We start from the raw sequence: 24,707 nt of genomic DNA on the forward strand, positions 1-24,707 counted from the left end.
AACATCTTCACCAAATGCTACAGATGAGTCTGGGGACTTGGGGTACAGGGAGCATGTGTTAAGTAGCTAAATGCAATACAGTAGTTAGAAGAGGGACTTTGCTACTGGTTACTGAAAGCTACAGAACAGTGCCTAAAAAAGGAGAGTGGAGGAAATCTTACTGAAATTTTCTATAAACATACAAGTGCTTACTCTCACCCAGAAACCACATCATATAGGCATGTTTATAAGTGATTGCTACGTTAGCTGTAAATGAACTACACCACTTAACATGAAAACTCTGAGACTGCCATGAAGTCTCTGTTCAGCCGGAACATTTATAGAACAGAACTTACCTATAACGTGAAGCATTGCTGAAATAAATGGGAGTCACCAAAGCACTGAGCATTTGTACTACCAATTCAAATCTGATCATTTACTATGTGCCAGGTACTGTGTTATGTTCTGAGGAAGACATAAAGCTAAACGGGACAGTCCCTGCTTTAACCACAAACAGAAATTTATCCTTTTCCCTGTCCCTTTTAGATTTTGCAGAAACAAATTAAGGTCAGAAGACCTGGTCACAAATTCAACTCTGTTAACTTACCAGATATGTGGACTAAAATAAGTCAGTGTACCTCACTGATCCTTAGTTTCCTTTTCTGTAACATAAGGATTACAAATCCTGCCCTCTCTACCTCAGAAGGTAATTGGTAGGGTCCAATAACATAAAATCTGAAAAATTCCTTATGACCTACAAAGTAATTACGACAAGTGTAGTTGTCAACAGTGGTGCCTACTACCACCCCAAATCGGATAGTTTGACGGAGAAAAGATTAACAAATACACAGTACCAGTGTGAAATATAAGACAGATAAAAAGTCCATCCATCTATTAATAGGACAAGACTGGTTTGGAACTCAAACTTATTGAAATTAAGTATGTCTATAACTTGTGACCCAGACAGCCCGGTCATGAAGAGTTTCTAGCCAGAGTGGTATTTAAAATATGCAACAGTCAGTCCACCACATGCACCAACCAATTGCAACAGATGTCAGCTGGAAATACGCAGAAGGAGAAGGGCTATCCCAGTATATCTCTGCTGATTATCAACTGTGTCCCAGAAAAATCTTCCATAAATAGGGTAGATCACATATCCTGGTTTGTCTGGGAGTTTTTTTAATTTTATTTTAATATTTATTCATTTGAGACACAGAGATACAGGGAGAGAGAGAATGAGCAGGGGGAGAGGCAGAGGGAGAAGCAGGCTCCCCGCTGAGCCAGGAGCCCGATGCGGGGCTCAATCCCAGGACCCCGGGATCACAACCTGAGCTGAAGGCAGACGCTTAACCATCTGAGCCACCCAGGCGCCCCATGGGAGTCTTGATATATACCTGGTGTCCCAGTATAATTAAAATAGTCCTCTTCAATTTAAAATCTCATCGTGGACCAATGTGACCATCCTACCTATAAAGGGTAATGTAAGAAAAAAAAAAGGGTGATGTAAGAATGTTAATTGCAGCATGCTTTGTGGTAGGGTGGAACTGATGGTAATTTAGGTGTCTATCCTTTAGGGAATAGATAACTAGAATTTGGTTAAGAGTTAGAAGATCTGAATAATCATATATAAGTTAACAGAGCTTTAAAATGTAATGTTGACATTAATAGCACAATACCTTCTTATAAATTAGAAACCCAGCACACAAAACAGTATTACCTACTTACAAAAGTGCATGTATATTTAAAGACATGCAAAGACACATTAGAATGGGTGCCTCTGGGGGAAAGATACAGGATGAGCTTTAGGGATGAAGGGTAAAAATAAAACCAGGGAGGGACCTTGCATGTACTGATGATGACAATGTGTGACGTAGCTAAAGGATATAATTCAGCTCTCAGCATCTATAATCCAGAAGGGGATGAAGGGAGAGGTAAAAAGAAAAAGACTGGGACTCAACAGACTTTTTAAAAAGTGAGGGAATGAAGTATTGCGTAGTGAACTCTGGTTATAATGTGCCAATAAATTTTTTTTAAATGTGGTAAGATTAAAATGGGTGCTTGGAAGAGAAGTCTAAATGCAAAAAAGTATAAAGACAGCATAAGAATGACGCCACCATAGGACTGGGAGAGAAAGGAAGTATGTCTTTGTATAAGAGTTTTGTAAAGTTAAACAAGAAATGCCTTCTTGTGGATACCCCCCACCCATCTCCAGGTCTGGACCTTGAGCTTATTTATGCAGAAGAGCAGTAATAGCAGAAGCAACAGTTAATATTTATTGAGCATTTAATATGTACCAGGTACTATGCTATGCACTTTACATACGTCATCTCATTTAATCTTCTCAACAAACACGTGAAGTGATTATTACTCACATTTTACAGATGAATTTCAAGATGAGGCATGAAGAGATTAAATAATTTTACAAAAGGCCACACAGCTCTTCACAAAGCCAAGACAGTAAGTCAGGATATTTGATTCCCAAGTGTGAGTTTTAAACCATTTTGCCATACTATATCTTTGTAGGAAATAGAAACAACTGCTTTAGGGAAACAAAGTCTGCTAAGCAAGGCTGCCTATCTTGGGAGTCAACCTGTCTGTGTTGGAATAATGGTTGTAGAACAGTTTCCAAAAATAATATGTTACAGAGGAAGAACTGGTCATTCTAGAGTTCTGTCACCTTAGTCAGAGTCCCTATTGTTTACTTTCAGGTAAGAGAAGGAAAAACCCTTCACTTATTTTAGATTCTTCTCTATAAAATCTAAAAGTTATAAAGTAAAAGAAAAAAACAATGTTTAACCATATTATATATTATTCTGGAAATAATAATTCTGGACATAACTAAAACGAAACAAAACAGTCCATTAACACCAACGATGGTAGCCACTTGTTGAATATGAACACCAGACTGACAAACACCCTATTTCCCCCCTATCAACTTGCAGGTTTTTTCTATCCCAAGATAATCTCACAAATTCTCCCTAGATGTCAATCAAACTTACTGTTTGTTTAGTGGTAAAATATATGTAACATAAAATTTAACTTTTTAGCCATTTTTAAATGTTTAATTCAGTGGCATCAAGGACATGAACAATGTCGTACAACCATCACCACTATCCAGATCTACACCTCTTCCATCATCCCAAACATAAATTCTGTACCCATTAAACAGTAACTCCTCCCTCTTCTTCACCCCCGTGGAACCTCTATTGTACTTTATATCTCTAGTTTGCCTATTCTATATACCTCATATAAATAGAATCATACAATGTTTGTTCTTTTGTGACTTGCTTTTTTTCACTTAGCATAGTATTATCCAGGTTCATCCACGTTGTAACATGTATCAGAATTTCATTCCTTTTACAAGCTGAATAATATTCCATTTTATCTACATACTACATATTGTGTATCCAGTCATCTGTCAATGGACATTTGGCTGTTTCCACATTTTGGCTACTGTGAATAATGCTAAGAACACTGGTGTACAAGTATCTGTTTGAGTCCCTGCTTTCAATTCTTTTGGGCAATTATCTAGGAACTGAATTGCTGGATCACATGGCAATTTTTTTTGACAATTTGAGGAAGTGCTCAACTGTTTCCCACAACAGCTGCATCATTTTACATTCCAACAAGCAACGCCCAAGGTTCCAATTTCCCCATATCCTCGCCAATACTATTTATTTTCGCTTGTATTTTGGAGAATAGTTATTCTAGTGGATATGAAGTGGATGTGATATGTCTTCGTGGTTTTGATTTGCACTTTCCTAAGGCCAGTGATGTTGAATATCTTTTCTTGAGTTTATTGGCCACTTGCAGATCTTCTCTGGAGAAATGTCCTTCAAGTCCTTTGCTTCTTTTGAATTGGTCTTGTTGTTGAGTGTTAAGAGTTCTTTATATATTCTGGATATTAATCCATTAACAGATATATGACTTGTGAATATCTTCTCTCATTCTGTGTGTTATCTTTAACTCTCTTTAGTTTCTTTTGATGCACAAAATTTTAATTTTGGTAAAACCCAATTTATTTTTTTCTTTTGTTGCCTGTGCTTTTGATGTTATATCCAAAAAATCACCAAGCCCAAAACTGTAAATATTTCCCCTATCTTTTCTTCTAAGAGTTTTATAGTGTTAGATCTTTTTGGGGGGGGCCGGGGCAGATATCCTGTTTATTAAGTTTTTATTTAAATTCCAGTTAGTTAACATAGAGTGTAGTATTAGTTTCAGGTGTGCAACATAGTTATTCAACACTTCCATACAACACCCAGTGCTTGTACCAAGTACATTCCTTAATCCCCACCACCTATTTAATCCATCCCCCCCCCCACCTCCCCTCTGGTAACCACCAGTTTATCTCTATGGTTAAGAGCCTGTTTCTTGGTTTTCCTCTTTTTTCCTTGGCTCGTTTATTTCTTAAATTCGACATATGAGTGAAATCAAAATTTGTCTTTCTTATTTCACTTAGCATAATACTGTCTAGCTCCATCCATGTCATTCAAATGGCAAGATTTCATTCTTTTTTATGGCCGAATAATATTCCATTGTATACATATACCACCTCTTCTTTATCCACTCATCAATCAATGGACATATCATAGTGTTATCTCTTACATCAATCAATGGACATAACATAGTGTTATCTCTTACATTTAGGTATTTGATGCATTTTTAGTTAACTTTTGTATGTGATGTAGGGCAAGAATCCAACTTCAGTGTTTTGCATTTGGAGACTGTTCCTAACATCATTTTTGGAAACTGTCCTTCAATGCAATGAATGGTCTTGGCACCCTTTCAAAAATCATTTGACAATATAGGAGAAGGTTTATTTCTGGGCCACCTATTCTATTCCATTGCTCTATACATCTGTCCTTATGTCCTTACACACCTGTCCTACCGCACTATTTGGAACACTGTAGCTTTGTAGCAAGCTTTGAAATCAGGAAGTTGTGAGTCCCCCAATTTTGTTCTTTCAAGATTGCACTGGCTACTGAGGGGGGGGAGTCCCTTGACATTTCATATGAATTGCAGAATGTGGTTTTCTATTTCTGCAAAAAGGCTGATTAGATTTTGACAAAGACTGCACTGAGTCTGCAGAATGCTTTGGATAGTATTGTCTGTCATCTTAACAATATTAAGTCTTTCAATCCATGAATGTGGAATATACTTCCACTTATTCATGTCTTTAATTTCTTTCAGTCAAATTTTGTAGTTTTCAATGTACAAGTTATTGCCTCCTTAAACTTATTTACAAGTATTTTATTGTTTTTGATGCTACTATAAATGGAATTACTTAATTTCCTTTCCAGATTGTTCATTGTTAATGTATAGAAACTAAACTGATCTTGTGTGTTGAGATTGTAACCTGCAACTTCGCTGAATTTGTTATAAATCCTAACAGGTTTTGTTTGTTTGTAGAACTTTTAGAGTTTACTACATGTAAGATCATGTCATCCATCTGTAAATAGAGACAATTTTACTTCTTCCTCTTCATTTGTATACCTTTTCTTTCTCTTTCTTGCCTAATCTTTCTGGTTAGAACTTTTATTTATTTTTTTAAAGATTTTATTTATTTATTTGAGAGAGAGGGAGAGAGAGCACATGAGTGGGGGGGGAGGAGCAGAGGTAGAGGGAGAAGCAGACTCCCCACAGAGCAGGGAGCCCAATGCAGGACTCAACCCCAGGACCCTGGGATCATGACCTGAACTGAAGGCAGACACTTAACCAACTGTGCCACCTAGGCGCCCTGGTTAGAACTTTTAATACCATGTTGAACAGAAGTGGTGAAAGCAGACATCCTTATCTTGTTCCTGATCTTAGCTTTCATCCTTACGTAAGTATGATGTTAGCTGTGGATTCTTTGTGCATGGCCTTTATCATGTTGAGGAAATTTCCTCCTATTCCTACTTTGTTTTTAACATGGAAAGATGTTGAATATCCTTAAATGCTTTTTCTGTATCTGCTGAGATGATCATGTTGGTTTTTCCCCTCATTCTATTAATATGTCATATTACTTTGAATGATTTTCTTTTGTTGAATCATCTTTGCATTCATGGAATAAATCCCATTTTGTCATGGCATATATTCCTTTTAACATGTTGCTGAATTGAAACTGTGTAGCTTGATGATCACCCTAGCATTCCATGTGGAGGCAATTTCTGATCACAACCACAAGGAGCAGGACCCAAGCAGAACCTAGTAGCTTCACTGAGTTGATGAAATGGAGATTAGACTTTGGAGAGGGTGAGGTTGCTGGAAGTTGCAGGGCAAAGTTCTGGAAAGGAAGAACACAGGCAGAAAAAAAGAGATCCAAGTATCTGCACGAGTCTTAACCAAGTACTGGCCCATGCATATGTTGAGCCAAACTCCACAAAGCTGGAAAAACAAAAACTAGGAAGTTGCATGCTGAATAATTATCAGAGTTCACAAAATGCAAGAAGACTTTCAAGTTCTGACCAGCCAGATTGGAAATCCTCAACAATTCACTTGAAAATTCTGTGGACACTCACTTAGAGCACACCTCATTTGTAGAGCTGAACTATACCTGAAGTAAATGTTACTTTAGAACCTAGAAAAGGTTACAAACAGGCCTTCAGGAGGTCAAACCGATCTACAAATTACTTAACTGCCTGCTAAAACAAAGTTCAACATTGTAACATTAACAATGTTAATGTAATAAAACAAAATGCAGACATGCAACAATGTAATATTCACAAAATCCAGAATCTAACTAAAAATTAACATGCTAAGAAACAAGAAAACATGACCCATAATCAAGAGAAAAATCAGTCATTAGAAACAGAGCCAGAAATAATAAAGGATGAAATGGGCAGACAAGGATGTTTAAAAGGCTATTTTAACTATGTGGAAATAAAGTCAAACATAATGACAAAATGGAAGATTTTTTTTTTTTTAAGATTTTATTTATTTATCTGAGCGAGAGAATGGGAGACAGAGAGCATGAGAGGGGGAGGATCAGAGGGAGAAGCAGACTCCCCGCTGAGCAGGCAGCCCGATGTGGGACTCGATCCCGGGACTCCAGGATCATGACCTGAGCTGAAGGCAGTCGCTTAACCAACTGAGCCACCCAGGCGTCCCAAAATGGAAGATTTTTTTCAAGCCTTTAATCCATTTTGAGTTGATTTTTATATATGGTATAAGATAGTGGTTCAGTTTCATTTTGTTCATGTTTAGATGTCTTTTGCATTCTGTCTAGTTTTCCCAACACCATTTTTGGAGAGACTATCCTTTCCCTACTGTATATTCTTAGCCCCTTTGTCATTAATTAATTGACCATACATGCATGGGTTTATTTCTGGACTCCCTATTCTGTTCCATTGATGTACATATGAAAAGGGAAGATTTTTTTAAAAATGAAACTTACAGATTTGAAAATTACAATGTCTGAAAGGAAAAAATATACCAGATGTCATTAACAGCAGATTTGATACCATAAGAGAAAAGATCAATGAACCCGAAGACTTAGAAGGGAAACCACAGTAACATATAGGATAATAGCAATATATAACTGGAGTTCCAGAAAAAGAGGAAAAAGGGAAACAAAAAATATTTGAAGAAACAAATGGCTTGGGGTGCCTGGATGCCTCAGTCAGTTAAGTGTCTGCCTTCAGCTCAGGTCATGATCCCAGGGTCCTGGAATTGAGCCTCACATCGGGCTCCCTGCTCAGCGGGGAGCCTGCTTCTCCCTCTTCCCCTGCCCCTCCCCCCACTCATGTTATCTCTTGCTCTGCTCTCTCAAATAAATTTTTAAAAATTAAAAAAAAATTGGCTCAAATTTATGAAAAATTTACACAAACAGATCTAAGCTCAACAAACTCCAATCAGAATAAACAGAAAAGAAAAAAACAGCAAAGTATATCATAACCACATTCCTCAAAAACAGATATAAAGAGAATCTTAAAAGTAGTCACAGGAAAAAAGGACACATATGTACTAAGGCACAAAGATGAGAATGACAATAGTCTTTTCCTCAGAAACTATACATGCCTTAAGTCAACGAAACATCATCTTTAAAATGCTAAAAGAAAAACAAAAGTCAACTTAGAATTTTATATCCAGTGAATATAGCATTCAAAAAGAACGGTAAGGGGCGCCTGGGTGGCTCAGATGGTTAAGCGTCTGCCTTCAGCTCAGGTCATGATCCCAGGGTCCTGGGATCGAGTCCCGCATCGGGCTCCCTGCTAGGCAGGGAGCCTGCTTCTCCCTCTGCCTCTCTCTCTCTCTCTCTGACTCTCATGAATAAATAAAACTGAAAAAAAAAAAAAAAGAATGGCAAAATAAATATTTTTTCAGAAAATCAAAAGTTGCGAGAATTTGTCACAAGCAGATCTAAACTATGATAAATGTTAAAGGAAATCCTTCAGGCAAAAGAAAAATAACATTGAACAGAAACTGGATCTATATAAAGGAATAAAAGCACCAGAGATCATAAATACATGGGTAAACACAAGTTAAAATGGAAGGGATGGACATAGATATATTAAACAGCTGGACTGGCCCTTTTAACATCATAAAAAGTAGACTTCAGAATAAGGAGTATTACAGAGGACAAAAAAGGACACTTCCTAATGAAAAAGGAGTCAATTCACCAAGATGACAGTAAAACACTAAATATGAACATACCAAATAGCAGAACTTAAATATTTATGGAGCAAAAACTGAAATGAGAAAAAGCCAAATAAAAAATGACAGTTGTAGATTTCAACATTTCCCTCACAGTTAACTGACAGAACAAGTTGACAGAAAAATCAGTAAAAATACAGAACACTTGAGCAACACTAAGTACCAACTTAACCGAATTTATCTTTACAGAACAACACACTCAGCAACTATGGAATAACATTCCTTTCTAATAAACAGGTAATGTTCACAAAGATAGACCATAGGTTGCTCCTTAAGTCTGTCTTGCTCAATTTCAAAAGATAGACATAAATTAGAAATCAGCAAAAATAACTGTTTTAGTTTTCTTGGGCTGCCATAATAAAATACCATAGACCACACAGCTGAAATTTCTGTTCTGGAGGCTTGGGAAGTCCATAATCAAAGTACAGCTAAGAAAATTTCATGCTGAGGCCTCCTCTTGATTTGTAGGTAGCCACCATCTCACTATGTGCTTCTTGTGCATGTGCAGAGAGAGAGAAGAGTTCTCTGGGTCTCTACAAGGACACTAATTCTATAGGATTGGAGCCCCACCCTTAACTTCATTTAACTTTAATTACTTCTGTAAAGGCCTAATCTCCAAATCTCCAAATACTGTCACACTGAGGGTTAAGGCTTCAACATATGAATGGGGGGTAGGGGCCACAAACATTCAGTCGATAACAAAAAGATATTGAAAAAATTCCCTCAATGTTTGGAAAACAAATAACCAATGAGTAAAAGATAAAACCATAAGGGAAAATAGAAAACACTGTAGTTGAATGACAATGAAAATGAAATCACAATATATTAAAAATTGTGGGATGTAGCCAAAGCAACAGAGGGAAATTTACAGCTTTACATGCTCACAGAAGAAATAAATAGGTATAAAATCAATGACTTCAATTTCTATCTTAAGAATCTAGAAAAAGGGGTACCTGGGTGGCTCAGTCATTAAGCGTCTACCTTCGGCTCAGGTCATGATCCCAGGGTCCTGGGATCAAGTCCCGCATCAGGCTCCCTGATCAGCAGGAGTTGGCTTCTCCCTCTCCCACTCCCCCTGCTTGTGTTCCTTCTCTTGGTGTCTCTCTCTCTGTCAAATAAAAAAAAATCTTAAAAAAAAAAAAAAAAAAAAAAGAAGCTAGAAAAGGAAGACTAAGTTAAACCTAAAGGAAGTAAAAGAAGAAAATAATAAAAGAGAAAAAAATTTAACAAAGCCAAAAGACGGTTCTTTGAGAGGATTAAAAAGGTTGATGAACTGCTAGCAAGACTAATCCAGAAAATGTAATTTACAGATTACCAATTTCAGGAATACAAAATGGATTATCACTATATATCCTAAAGATATTAAAAGGATAAGGGAATATTATGAATAATTATGGTATTATCAATAAAACAGGAGAATTCTTTCAAAAAAACCCCACAACTTATCAAAATTGACTCAAGAAGAAACAGAATATCTGAATATCCCCATATCTATTAAAAATATCTCCAAGTGGGGCGCCTGGGTGGCTCAGTTGGTTAAGCGACTGCCTTTGGCTCAGGTCATGATCCTGGAGTCCCTGGATCGAGTCCCGCATCGGGCTCCCTGCTCGGCGGGGAGCCTGCTTCTGCCTCTGACCCTCTCCCCTCTCATGTGCTCTCTCTCTCTCATTCTCTCTGTCTCAAATAAATAAATAAAATCTTTAAAAATATATATATATATCTCCAAGTGTATTAAAGATATTGAATTCATAATAAAAAAATATTCCCACAACTTCAGGCCTAGAATATTATACTGGTGTATTATAGCAAACATTTGAGGAAGGAATCATTCCCTTATGCAAAAAAATCCACAATATATTCAGTAATTTCACAAAATGTTTCTCAACCCATTTTATGCAAACAAGATAATCTTGATACCAAAATATGAAATATATATTAGAACAAAACTACAGAAAAATATTACTCATGTACATAGACTCAAAAATCCTCAAGAAAACATTAACTAATTGAATCCAGCAATATATAGAAAGCATGAATGTGGGGTTTACCTAAGGAATATAAGGTGGTTTTAACACTGGTCAATCAAGTGAACAAATTTAGCAGTTAGTAAAGGAAAAATCATGATTATCTCAGTATATGCAGAAACAGCAGGTGGCAAAAGTCAGCACCTTTTCATGATAAGAATTCTCAGCAAACTAACAATATAAGTAACATTAAGTCTGATTAAAAGCATCTACAAACAACTAACATCCCTAAAACTAGGTACAAGGAAAGGATGTCCACTCTTTCCACTAGTATTTAGCACTGTACTGGAGGTCCTAGTCAGTACAGTAAGAAATAAAAGACAAAGATTAGAAAGAAATAAAACTGTCACTGTTGATGGGTATGTATATGTGGGAATGGGGGGCATATGGGAAATCTCTATACCTTCCTGAATTCTGCTGTGAAACCAACAGTGCTCTAAATAAATAGTCTTAATTTTAATAAATTAATATTTGCCTGTTGGTGGGAATGCAAAGTGGAGCAGTCACTGTGGAAAACAGTATGGAGGTTCCTCAAAAAGTTAAAAATAGGGGCGCCTGGGTGGCTCAGTTAGTTGAGCATCCGACTCTTGATCTTGGCTCAGGTCTTGATCTCAGGGTCAGGAGATGAAGCCCCGAGATGGGTTATCACACTGGGCGTGGAGCCTACTTAAAAAAAAAAAAGAAAAGTTAAAAATAGAACTACCTTATGATCCAGTAATCACACTACTGGGTATTTACCCCAAAATACAAAAACACTAATTCAAAGAGATATATGCATCCCTATGTTTAGAGCAGCATTATTTACAATAGCCAAACTATGGAAACAGCCCAAGTATCCACAGACTGATAAAGGATAATGGATAAAGTGGTATATACATACAATGCACTACTACTCAGCTACAAGAAAGAATAACATCTTGCCATTTGCAACAACATGGATATAGCTAGACAGTATTATGCTATGTGAAATAAGTCAAAGACAAATACCATATGGTTTCACTCATATGTGCAATTTAAGAAACAAAACAAATGATCATAGGAGAAAAAAAGAGAGAGTCAAACCAAGAAACATACTCTTAATTCTAGAGAACAAACTGATGGTTAGCAGAGGGGAGGTGGGTGGGGGGATGGGTGAAATATGTGATGGGGAATTAAGGAGTACATTTGCCCCGATGAGCACTGAGTGTTGTACGGAAGTGCTGAATCACCATACTGTATACCTGAAACTAATATTACACTGTATTTTAACTATACTGGAATTAAATTAAAAAAAAATTAGTAACTACTACTTCCCTGTTTTTCACCCTTTTACACACACAGCTGTTCCATATCTCCATGACTTTGTCCTCTTCCCTTTGCCTGGAAACATACTTCACTGTAATTACTTGTTTAATTATCTCTTTACCCGACTGCAGTAATTAGTTTCAATTATGAATAAGCTGCCATAAACATCCGTGCCCAGGTAACCGGCTTTTGTTCATTTTTATATCTCCTGTGCCCATACAGCACCTTATAAGTATACACACCTCAGTTGGTGTGAAGTGACTGTTAATGCCATTGGAAATAACACCCAGGCCAGGAACTCCTAACATTTCCAGTTCTGAGGAAATCTAGCAAGGTTTAAAAATGTTCCTGTGAGACTCTAGCAAGCTTTTTCATAACCCAAAAAGGGAACACAAAAGAAAAAGAAAAATATAGAAGGAAAAGGTCAATGACCTTAAAATTCCTATGACACAGGTTACCCTGCCTTTCCTGGATGACTCACCTCTTATCGGGCTGAAGTCTATTTTCCACATAGCAGTGGTAATGGCAGCCACCATTTAAGCACTTTAAATAAATTGAGTTATCTTTTGGTAAAATACTTAGAACAGTGCCTGGCACAGAGTCTACAATATAAAAGTATTTGTAAAACAAACAAATCCATTTAAGTCTCACAACTCCATGAGTAGGTTTGATTAATACTCTCATCCAAGGAAAATGAGGCATTTAGAAGTTTGGTAACTTGCCCAAGGTCTCACAGCTAAGTTACTCAGCATTCTGGCTCTTAGTCACTATGCTCTGCTGCTCACTGCAATTACATTAAAATTCAATTCTCTTCCGTAGCCACAGTATCTAGCAAAAAATAAATATATGTGGATTGAAAGAATGAATGAATGATTCAAATGAGTGACTCAAAAGGTGAAACGAGGAGGCATCTTTTCATTCTATTATTATGCTATCATGCTCTGCAGAAATCCTCCGCTGCAAAGATGAAATACATCCCTTGCTTTTTGTTACGTCTTCCAAAAGACATGAACAAGTAAATACGCATTGACAAAGAGAGAAAGAGGGAAAATCTTTAACACTGATGGAACAAAAAGATGGTGCCACAATCCAAAAATGTGTTATGCCCATGGCCAGTCCCTCTCTATCACAGTGCTCCATCTAACAGGGGCAACAAAGAACATGGCCTCCCAAAGATGGTTCAGGCAGTACCTGCCAGGATGTATACCTGGGCCTCTTTTTATTGTTCTGTAAAAGAAGATTCAAAATGAAGGAAGCACTGCTAAGAGTCACTCAAAATAGAGTGCAAAGGACATTGAGGAAGTAGGCCCTATGCACTCTCCTGTTTCAATTCTCAGAACACCATGAACTTTTGATTTTTGCCAATTGGACACATCCTTTTACTTTGGGCAAAAGAGAGATAATGTAACACCTGTTAATTAAATAGCAAATCCTGCACTAGATAATCAGTTTAAACTCTGCCAGCACCATTATAATTTTTTCAAAACAAGTTATGCGACTTTGTGGTTTTTACCTTTATAAGGCTGTACTCCCGGCTCACAATTCAGGGCACTTTCAATTTCGGTTGACCCTGTCTCCCAGTGAAACCCAAAAAAAACATTCTGGTTACTTTACAGCCTCTTCTTCTCATTGACAGCTCCTCTAAACTACTTCTGAAATATCTATGTAGGTTATCTTTAATCTCTCATTTCAGGATAAGCCTTTGTTCAAACAGTGAATGTATATGCCAGGTCTCAACTAGATCATGTCTCCATTTGCTCCCTTGCTTTCAAAATGTTTCAATCTCTTCATTTTTACCTCACATTACAGTCTGTACCCACCCCCCACTGCCCTCTTTTCAACTTTCTCTTACTCTACTGCTTCTTGCCCAAAATATGGTAATCTGTACATTGTAGTAGGCATGGATACACCATAGTTTTGTACAAGGGGAGGATATTATCTAATTTGTTTCCAAAACATTTCCTAAAGACATTTAATACGGTCTTGAGTCTTTTGTCTGACTCTATAAGGAACAGAACATATCTTATGAAGGTCCATAGCTATTTTGGTTATTCTACCTCTTGAAGGTACTTGCCATATGCCTACCATAATTAATAATTATTCTATTGAATTGCAAAATTCTTAAAACTAGGGATCTTTTATTCTTTATTTTAGTATCTATGATTCCTAATCATAGTGTAGGCACATAGTAAACACTAAATGAATGTTTTTAAGAACAGTTTCCCAGGGGCGCCTGGGTGGCTCAGTTGGTTAAGCGACTGCCTTCGGCTCGGGTCATGATCCTGGAGTCCCGGGATCAAGTCCCATATCGGGCTCCTTGCTTAGCAGGGGGTCTGCTTCTCCCTCTGACCCTCCCCCCTCTCATGTGCTCTCTCTCTCTCAAATAAATAGATAAAATCTTAAAAAAAAAAAAAAAAAGAACAGTTTCCCTTTATTTCTGACTCTCCTGAAACCAACAGTTTGTTCCTATTCTATCATCTTAGATCTTTTTCCTCAAGAATTTTGCACTTATTCAAATACAGTCATTGATGACTTTTCTGCCTAGTCATGTGGCTTTAAAAAAATGTTTCTATACTCAGCATCTACCAGCTTGCCTACTTCTCCAAAGTAATTCCTAGATGTTTTACTTTACAGTTATTCTTAAGGATTGTCTTGAAAAAATATTAACAAAAATGATCCTTGAAGCAATCTTTAGAGACTTGTATAATACACACTTCTCACTCTATGTGATTTTCTAGCTATTCCATCTCCTTGTTTCTTGAATCTTAAGTTTCTTATGCATTAGAACGCATTACGTTCAAATTCATTCTTAAGGTTAGTGGAGAACCCTGTTTGATGTTTTGAAAGCTGAAAGAGAACATGTTACTGGTTCTCTTTACTTAACAACATTCTATTTTTCTGACATTTATCAGTTTTCCTAGTCATTTCATGAACACTTACCCACCACTTTGTGTCATACCCAGCAAGGCATTAGGAAAACAAAAGATGAAGTATATACCTTTGAATCAGAAGAGCTCAGGGTGAAGTAGAGGGAGGAGACACAAGTAAAGAAGCAAATGTAGAAATAAACACTAAGACAGGGATATGCACAGAGTCCAGTTGGAGCCTAAAGAGAACAAAAACTTTGTATGAAGGTTCAGAGCCTAGGTTTTTAAGTCACATGGACTTGACCCTGATTCTTAACTCTACTTCTTAAAGAATTGCGTGACATAGGAGTCAAGGTTTTCTCATTTGTAAATGGGATAATAATAATTTCAACTGTTCCTTGTTGGGAGTACATGAAACAAAGTGCTTAGTTTAGCAATACATGACAAGCATTCAATAAATGGTGTATGATATTCATAACAAGGAGGCAGCTAGACTATATAAGGCTTCCTGGAGGAGGTGACTCTTGAATTCAGTCTTAATCAATGAATAGGAAGGGGAAGGAATCAAGATGGAACCTTAGAGAAAGGTTAAATTTCCACACTAGCATTAAGAACTTTTCATAATCCAGTCTACCTCAGCAACTTCATCTCCCTTCACTCTCCTAAATGAACCCTCCCTTCAATCCAGGCTGGTATACTCACTGACCTCAGAATATGCTTTACTAATTTTCTCTTTTCTATTACTGGTTAGGCCATACCCTTCCCTGTGCCTGGCACTGGTCTGTCTATAAGGCCAACATAAATTCTACCTTGTAATTGATGAGTCTGGCCCCTATCAATGGCTCCATTCTTTGAACCTTTCCAGCACAAGGTCAGATTAACACACTCCCTGCCACACTTCCTCTGCCCTCTGACAACATACATGCTCATCATAGTCCTTAACCATCCTTTGCACTGAGATTTCACTTTTCACATGTGAATGTAATGTCTCCATTGGAATGTAAATTCCATGAGGGTAAGACTTCATGCAAGCAAGACATATAGCATCTTAGTCTCAGATCTATTTGGTACATGAATGAACAGTTCAGAAAACGTAACAACAGTCTCAAGGTCAAATGCAAAGCACAAGACCAATCTGTAGAGACTTAAATGCTTGGACTTAATGGGGTTTCTTGTTTTTAGGTTCTTACCTTGGTATGCCCTCAACTCTATCAACAGCAAACTATAAAAACTTTCCACTGTGGACTGCGCAAGTCATTTAAGATGGGTCAAATCCTTAAGGCATGATATAATCAAACAAAGGCCAGGAGAAAGGTTGGCAGTCAACTCCTTAGACATGGCTACTATATTGGAAGGTAATATATAGAATAGTAGAATCAATAGATCTAGGTTAAACTTACTGGCTTTAGAACTTGGACAAATCCCTAACCTCTCTGAGAGATCATTTCCTCATCTAATAATGTGGATGAATCACTTAGCACTCAGTTGCTGTGAAGATTAAATGAATTAATATACAAAGTAACTAGCACAGTGCCAGAAATATAATACCCCCCAATTATTCATTACTAAAACATCATACCAACCCAGTATCCTCTGCAAAAAAAGTAGAAAAATAGAGATTCTCTTCCTTCTTTAAAGATAATATATCAGGAGCAACCTGCTGAAACTCACTGAGGCCTCAGTGCTGAACAAGGAATCCTAATGTCAACACCCAGTGGGTCACAAGGTTGTCTTTATGGCCAATCTCTACCTGTTACAGTGGGGCGGGGAGGTGGGAGGAGCTAGATTAGATTCTTGTGATACTTCTTAGAGCAACTGGGTCTTTTCAAAATTAAGAACTCTTAATTTGATAAAGGACAATGTGGGAGGCTTAGAGACTGTAATCAAGCTGAACTCCCACAGAAAGAAAAAAGATCAACAGTATTCCATAAAGGATAAAAGGTGAACTCTTCAAGCCTTTGAAGCCATTTAAAATTGTGACCGCTGCCTCTGACAATTCTTCAGATCACCCACTGTTAGTGCAAAATGGCAGGAATCATAAAATAACATGTGGAATGGGCCAAAAAAATCATCATCTCTTGGAAGTGGAAGACACCTCCAAAGTCATCCAGCCTAAGTGTCGCCTTAAACAGCTGAGGAGGTAGGAATAGGAGAGATGCCATGCTACATGCCAAGCTTCTTTCTGCCTCCCCAGATAGTCACTTCTTTGTCATAACTTCCCCAAGATTTCATCCTTGCAGTAAGCATGATCAGACAGAATAAGCTCATTTACCTTACAAAATGGGCCCAAACACTGAAAATATCCCAAGACTCTTGCCCTTGGCAGAACACAGGTACAAAAGTGCAAAAGAATACACATTTTTTGTTGCTGTTAGCTGATTAAACTATCAGGTCTCTGCATAGGAAGTTGTACATAGAGAGTGACAATGTTGCCTACAAACAGAAATGCATACTTAGAACTAGAGGCTTTTCATATTTCTTCCACAGAACAAAAGATCTCTATGAGCCTACCGAAGTTACTGGAAGTTTCTGGTGGTGATAAATGACTTCTTCCCTCAAGATGACACAGGGAAGAAAAGCTGAATCAGAATGTGAGACTTCTTAGAAGTACAACATACCAGGTAACTAGTTTTGAGAGGTGATAAACAGAAACATGAAATATTCTCTTGTTAACTGAAGCAAGCAAACGTCAAATGACTGTTTTTATCCCTGTTCAATCCTAAATTTGTGGCTCTATTCTCCCAAACTCTTAAGTTTATCAACCTATATGAGTAAGACATGAAAATACTCAGGAAAATTCAAGAAGTCACCTGATGAATAAATATTCATTGTGAATAAACACACATGTACTATAGAAACTAAACTACTTTGGGGGGAAATATATTAGCTCGATACAATTATTCTTCTTAATTAGTACCATGAAGTTTGTTCTAACTCTAATGATTCAGAAAAATGTCAACACCAGGAATTTTAGGTCTGCAAGATCAAGAGGATCAGAAATTTTCGCAAATGGTGAGCTGACCATTAGTCAACCCTGCTATGCAAACACCAAAAAATGTGAAGTGATATTACACTGAACTTTAACTTTCAGTGACTTGAACACACAAGATAGTATCAGAGTTCTGCTCTGCTGTAGTCAGGAGATCCTGGAAATACTGTGGATGCCACAGCAAAAGAACCATGTCAAAGTACGTGAAATTCTTAAGAGACAAGAATTAAATCCCAAATCACATGAAGGCAGCTAATATTATAATCAGGGATACCTAGGCTATAGAGCAAACAGACAACACAGGAGAACAACTTTAAATACTTGCAGGACAATCAGAAAAGGAACTAGCATTGTTTTAACTGGCCCTAGAGTGCCTATGGATGAAAAGTACAGGAAAGCAGATTTTTGGGTTAACAATACTTTTCCATATTAGCCTCAAAAGTCAATAAACATTAAGAGTGAGAGAATGAGAAATTTACATAAAATAGGAAAAATGAATCTAAAAGAACTGGCATACTGAATGAGCATTCAACAAACGTTTAGGAGCTCCTATGAAGCATGACACTAAATCATGCAGGTTAGAATGAATTACATGTCCATACGTAAAGCTGACTTCCAATCTTGTGTAACAAGAAAAAAAGACAAAGTATGGATGATTCTGAAAGCTATATTTTATGAAGAATAGTCTATAAGTGGTGGTCAAGATACTGCAAAATTCCACATGAGCAAAGATGATGGACTGTTCTAGGTAGTGGAGATGTGAGCAGAAAGGAGCAGATTTACAGAAACATTTCAGAACTAGAGCTCACAGTACTTGATGAGTTACTGAAGACTCTTGGAAAAACAGTATTTAGCAGGATTTACTGTGCTAATCTAGCTATTCATCTATCAACAATAACAATAGTAGCAAACAAACAGTGCTTTCCAGGTGTCAGGCCATGTTCTGAACGTTTTACACAGATTAACTCATTTCATTCTCATAACCCTATGAAGTATAGTCTATTAACATGCACATTTTATGGATGAGAAACTAAGGCATAGCTTCTATCAGTAAAGTCAGTCAGACAACCAATGTCAAAGTTCTAGTAAGAGGTTAGATACCAGATGGATCTACATAATCCCAAAGCTAAAACTCTTAATCCATACACTAGACAGCTGTAAAGGGAAGGCAACAAAACCCAAGGCAGGCTGCACGGAAGTAGCATTAAGAGCCCAGTGGAGAGGGTTGGTAGAAACAGGGGGGTTCGAGGGGAAGGCTGAGGATTTAGCGGTATCAGAATCACAGGACGTGCTTTAAAAAAAAAAAAAGAAAGAAAACCTAAACAAACAAAACCTGCATTGAATCCAAATTCCTAGAGATGGGACCTAGGAATCAACATTTTTTTTAAAGATTTTATTTGGAATTAACATTTTTTTTTTTAAAGCAAAACCGAGAAACCCTGGGTAATTTTGAGGCACAACCAGGTTTGAAAGGTGCTGTAGCAAATCTCTAAGGTTTCTTTCCGTTTTAGCATTCCAGTTGACACTCTAAATTAATTTCCCAAAAACGGAAAGAAGGCGGGGGGGGGGGGGGGATTTCTAGCACCAAGAAAACGGCTCTGCATTTACTCAACACCGTTTACGCTCCCATTTTTACTAAACAGTCTCTCACAGGAAAAGGGATAAAGTAGGCAACGGAAGGAGGGGTGTGGTGTTAAAAAGCAGGCTTTGGGGCAGAACTTTCTAGGCCTATTAGCACGCGAAAGAAAACCTTCCTGACTATAAATACATGTGATGATCCGACTGAAAAATGAGGTGGAGTCCTCAGATCCGGGTCGGGCTAACGATGGATGCCAATATAGTCTTCTACGTGCTCAGAGCGTTGCAGGTAACCTCTAGGCCGGGCCCTGCCGGCTCCAAGGCCAAAGGAATCGCGCTCAGGAGAGGTGTCCGCTCTGCAATTACAACCTCAAGCACCCTGCTCCCGGAGACGACCTGTGCCGCACATACCCGAGGGTCCTCTGGTAAGATTGATTTCCTCCTCAGTGACCAAATAATCCACTCTTCCGTTCATGTCTCACTGCTCTTTTGGCTTCCCACCCGGGTCGGTGGGGGCTCGCGCAGGTGAAGGTGAACCAGTCTCCGCCGAGCGCCCAGAGCCCAGCACTTTCAGTTCAGCAGCCTGCAGACCGGAAGAGGAAGCCGCGAGCGCTGGGAGCGCAGGGCATGCTGGGAGTCGTGGTTCTCCCGGCTTCTTTCGTCCCGCCCGCGCCACGCACTGCGAGCCGAGCGACGAGTCGGTTCCCCTCCTACCTTACCGTTGGGGGTGGGGATCGTAAAGATTGGAGACACAAATTAATTGATACTGGCGAGGAGAAATTAAACATAAAATCTCCTGACATCTCAGAAAACCGCTACAAACATGGGGGAAAAAATAAGTTCTGTTATTCAGATTAGGAGGGGCGTCGCAGGCAATCCGCTAATGCGACTGCAGAGGAGATCTCACCCTTTTATAGAGCCAGGCAAATACAGTCCATTCCATGCACGTTCTCGTGTAAAAGGACTTAACACAGTTTCCTGTATACATTCTTCGGCATGTCACCCCTGTAGTGGCCACCTGTGTCAGTTAATTGCCACGATCCAAAGGAAAAATAAAACTATGACAAGCAGGTACTTAAAGCTTTGACTCATGCCACCCTCACTTCCAAGCCGCCTCAACATGTTGATTGAATGAGTGGATAAAATGATCATAATAAAAAGCGGAATATCGTAAGTGAAAAAAGTAAAGTATAAGTGAGAATGGAATATCAAGAGAGGAGAGGAAATAGAAATGGGAAATGCAAATCATCAATGAAGAAATATGAAACAAATGAATAAACAAAACAGAGAAATAGACTCATAGATAAAGGAAAAAAACTGTTGGTTAACAGAGTGGGAGGGATTGGGGGGTGGGCAAAATAGGTGAAGGGGATAAAGAGGTACAAAATTCCAGTTATAAAATAAGTAAGTCATGGAGATGTAATGAATATAGGGAATATAGCCAATAATATTGTAGGAACAAACCATAGTGAGGTGCATGTGAGCACCGAGTCAAGGGAGAGGGAGACAGGAGTGAGGCCAAGAGAAGGTAGGAAGGGGGCCCCATAGGCCCCCTAGGGATCACCCCCACAGTGGTACCTCCATTTTTCCAGTGACTGTGAAGACCTACTAGGCCCTAACCTTTTGACCCCCACCCCATCCCTGGCCAGGGCTTTGAACACCAGTCCCAAATCATTCTACCCTCCCTTGCTCCATCTTCATTTGCTCAGGCTTCCAGCCTCACCCTTCTCCTCTTCCACACTCTTCTCTGTGATTAGTATTATGTTAGGGTACTGTGTGAGCCGCAGAGAGGCTGGGAACCAGGAGGCAGGATGGAGATGGGGCAAAGAGAGGAGAAGAAGAGCTTGTTCAAGGATCCTTCTCCTCACGGGATCCCAAACTGTACAACCAGCTCCTCTTCTGCATCCACCTGGATCTGAGAAAGTGCATTGTAGGCATAAACAGCTATCATGGAAACCTGCTGCAAGTCGGAGAAGGGGATGGGCTCGCTGGGCAGCACTTGGTGGGGCTGGCTGGTGAGAGATGGCAGCCACGGCAGCTTCTTCCAGTGGGTCAGGCTGAGGCTCAGCACAGCCAAGCGGGTGCTGTACTGCTCCATGCCCTGGGAGTCCGCAGCAAACACGTCAATGATGTTGCTGGCTGTCTTAGCAAGGATGGAGGAGAGCGAGTGGGAGGCAGGCTGTGGTAGTTGTGTTCAGCTCCTTTGAGGGCTTTGGCAGGGGGGCTGCTAGGATCCAGCAGCAGCTTCTGCTCCTCTTGGTCCTGGTCCAAGTACTCGTTCTCGCTGCTGTAGCAGCACCCCATAGCTGGGGTCCGGTTGGGCGCTCAGGCCAGGGGAGGAAGGCCGGCATCCCTTAGGATCCCTTCAGTCACATGACCTGTGGCTGCATCCAGCAAGCAACCACCCGCCTCCCCACCTAGCCCTTCCCAGAGCCGCGCAGTTGCCCTTGTTCCTCTATGTTTTAAAGTCTATTTTGTGGTAAGTGAAATAAGTCAATCAGAGAAAAATGATTATCATATGATCTCACCGATATGTGGAATTTAAGAAACATAACAGAGGATCATAAGGGAAGAGAAGAAAAAATAAAACAAGATGCAATCAGAGAGGGAGACAAACCGAAAGAGACTCTTAATCATAGAAACAAACTGAGGGTTGCTGGAGGGGAGAGGAGTGGAGGGATGGGGTGACTGGGTGATAGACATTGAGGAGGGCACGTGATGTCATGAGCACTGGGTGTTATATAACACTGACGAATCACTGACCTCTACCTCTGAAACTAATAATACATTATACGTTAATTAATTGAATTTAAATTTAAAAATAAGTAAACAAAGTCTATTTTGTCTGATATGAGTATTGCTACCTCAGCTTTTTTATTTTCACTTTCATTTGCATGGAATATCTTTTTCCATAAGTTTCAGTCTATGTGTGTCTTTAAGTCTGAAGTGAGTCTCTTGTAGACAACATATAGATGGGTCTTTTTTTTTAAATGTATTCAGTCACCTTATGTCTGTCTTTTGATTGGAGCATTAGACCATTTACATTTAAAGTAATTAATTGACAGGCATGTACTTTGTTGCCATTTTGTTGTTTTCTGTAGTTGTCTGCTCCTTTTTCTTACTCTCTTCCCTTGTGATAGATGACTTTAGTGTTACGCTTGGATTCCTTTTTATTTTTTGTATATCTATCATAGGTTCTCAGTTTGTTACCATGAAGTTCATATATAAAATTCTAAGTGTATAACAGTCCATACTAAGCTGATGGTCGCTTAAGTTTGAACACATTCTAAAAGCACATTTATACGTCTCCCTCCATGTTTTATATATATATATATTATACCTTATATCTCTTTATGAATCCCTTTACTCATTTTTTGATATAATTGATTTTACTTTTGTCTTTCAACCTTCATACTAGTTTTTTTTTTTTAAGATTTTATTTATTAATTTGACAGAGAGAGACACAGTGAGAGAGGGAACACAAGCAGGGGGAGTGGGAGAGAGAGAGAGAGAAGCAGGCTTCCCGCTGAGCAGGGAGCCTGATGCGGGACTCGATCCCAGGACACTGGGATCATGACCTGAGCCGAAGGCAGACGCTTAACGACTGAGCCACCCAGGCGCCCCATCAACCTTCATACTAGTTTTATAAGTGATTGATCTACTACCTTTATTATATGTTTGCTTTTACCAATGAAATGTTTTTATTTCATAATTTTCTTACTTCTAGTTATGGTCTTCTCTTCTCCACTTAAAGAAGTCTCTTTAACATTTCTTGTAAGACCAGTTTAGTGGTGATGGACTCATTTAACTTGTTTGTCTGGAAAATTCTTTATCTCTTCTTCCATTAATGATTAATTTTTCATTTCAGTTATTGTTTGCTTCAGCTCTGGTTCTTTTTTTATATTTTCTATCTCTTTATTGAAGTTCTCATCGAATTCATTCAGTCTTCTCTCATGTGGTGAGCATCTTTATGAACATCACTTTGAATTCTTTATCAGGTAGATTGTTTATTACATTAGTTCTTTTTCTGAAGTTTCATCTTATTCTTTCATTTTGAGTATATTCCTCTATCTCTTCATTTTGTCTGAACTTCTGTATTTGTTTCTGGGGGTCAGGCGAAACATACCTCTGCCAGTCTTGAGGGAGTGGGTTTGTGTGGGAATATCCACTGTGTAGACTACATGTGCCTTTTGACTTTGACTGGCTGGTTGAAGCTGTGGTGGGCTTGGGCTGGGTGATTCCAGGGCACTCCACACTAGGGCTACCCTGGAGGGGCAGCTGGAGCTGAAGTGGGCATGAGCCAATGGATCCCAGAGTGCTTTGCGCAAGGGCTGCCCTGGTAGGACAGCTGGGGCTGGAACAAGTGTGGCACTCCATGCAGGAGGCACTTTGGGGAATGGCTGAAGCTGAAGCAGGCATGGGCTTGGGGTGTCCTGGGATGTTGTGTGCCTGGGCTGCCTTAGTGAGTCAGCTGAGCTGGAGTGGGCAGAGGCCAGGGGTGTCCTGGTGTGTTCCATGCCAGGGCAGCCTTGGTGGGAAGGCTGGAGCTATAGGAGGCATAATTAGGGAGCCACTTTTGTGGAACAGCTGAAGCTGATATGGGCTAATGGCCCAGGGCCCACTGAGGGAGCAGACTAGCTAGAGCGCCCAGTCGCTGCTCCCATCTGCACTATCAAAGTGGAGGGACAATGTAAACAATGGTGCTCACCAGCAGCTCCAACCTCAGAGAGAGTTCCAATACTCCCCAACTGTTTGTTGTACACTCAAGGATTCATAAATGGGTTTCCTTCACTTATAGTCTAATTGCCCTTTAAACCACTGTTTTTTGTTTTTGGTTTTTGGTTTTGGTTTTTTTGCTGTGTTCCGGGTTAGGTGAATCTGTGCACGGGCCACTCAATGATATCCCACCCCTTACCCTGCCCTGCAGGTGTGGGGTTTTGGTCATCATTGTGTCTCTGTCTCTTCTCTGTGTGGTGTCCCTATTCTTTGTTGTGCAGAGCTGTTTCATCAGCCCTCAGTTCTTTCTCAGGAGGCATGACTCTGTATGTAGGTGTAGATTCTGTGTGTCTGTGGGAAAAGGTGAGTTCAGAGTCTTCCTATACCACCATCTTCAACCCTTCCTACATTACATTTTAGATGTACAAATTGTGTCTTCCTATTCATATCCCCTGTACAGTGACAGTGGTTGTAATAATCAAACATAGTGATTATTCAATAAATACTTGTTGAATGAATAAATAAGTTAATCGTCCTGGAACTGGACCAGAGATCATGTGACAGGATCAGTTTCTCACAGACCACTATGAACTGTTATCTTTGACTAGACTATAAGATCCCTTCTCAGAATACCTT

The 24,707-nt window shown here is 39.1% G+C and overlaps 1 protein-coding gene and 1 pseudogene across 2 annotated transcripts in view; both read right to left on the reverse strand.

The window, feature by feature from the left end:
* The window catches only part of SYNJ2BP (synaptojanin 2 binding protein), a 37,327-nt gene extending 17,362 nt beyond the window's left edge, over positions 1-19,965 (reverse strand). The window contains exons 1-2 of one of the 2 annotated variants that reach the window (XM_045901115.3): positions 19,767-19,965; positions 13,435-13,491 (exon numbers count right to left, since the gene is read on the reverse strand). In XM_045901115.3, the coding sequence (XP_045757071.1) occupies positions 13,435-13,491; positions 19,767-19,830 (121 nt within the window). In that variant the 5' untranslated portion in view covers positions 19,831-19,965. The remainder of the gene's footprint in view (positions 1-13,434; positions 13,492-19,766) is intronic. The other variant, XM_045901116.3, reaches the window with a different exon arrangement.
* A 1,254-nt stretch (positions 19,966-21,219) lies between these two features.
* LOC123862459 (ragulator complex protein LAMTOR1-like) lies at positions 21,220-21,659 on the reverse strand (annotated as a pseudogene).
* Between the last annotated feature and the right edge of the window lie 3,048 nt (positions 21,660-24,707).

The sequence above is a fragment of the Mirounga angustirostris genome, unplaced genomic scaffold (assembly GCF_029215605.1).
Source record: "Mirounga angustirostris isolate CCGP_5_RB_7025 unplaced genomic scaffold, mMirAng1.0.hap1 SCAF_9, whole genome shotgun sequence".
Lineage (NCBI taxonomy): Eukaryota > Metazoa > Chordata > Mammalia > Carnivora > Phocidae > Mirounga > Mirounga angustirostris.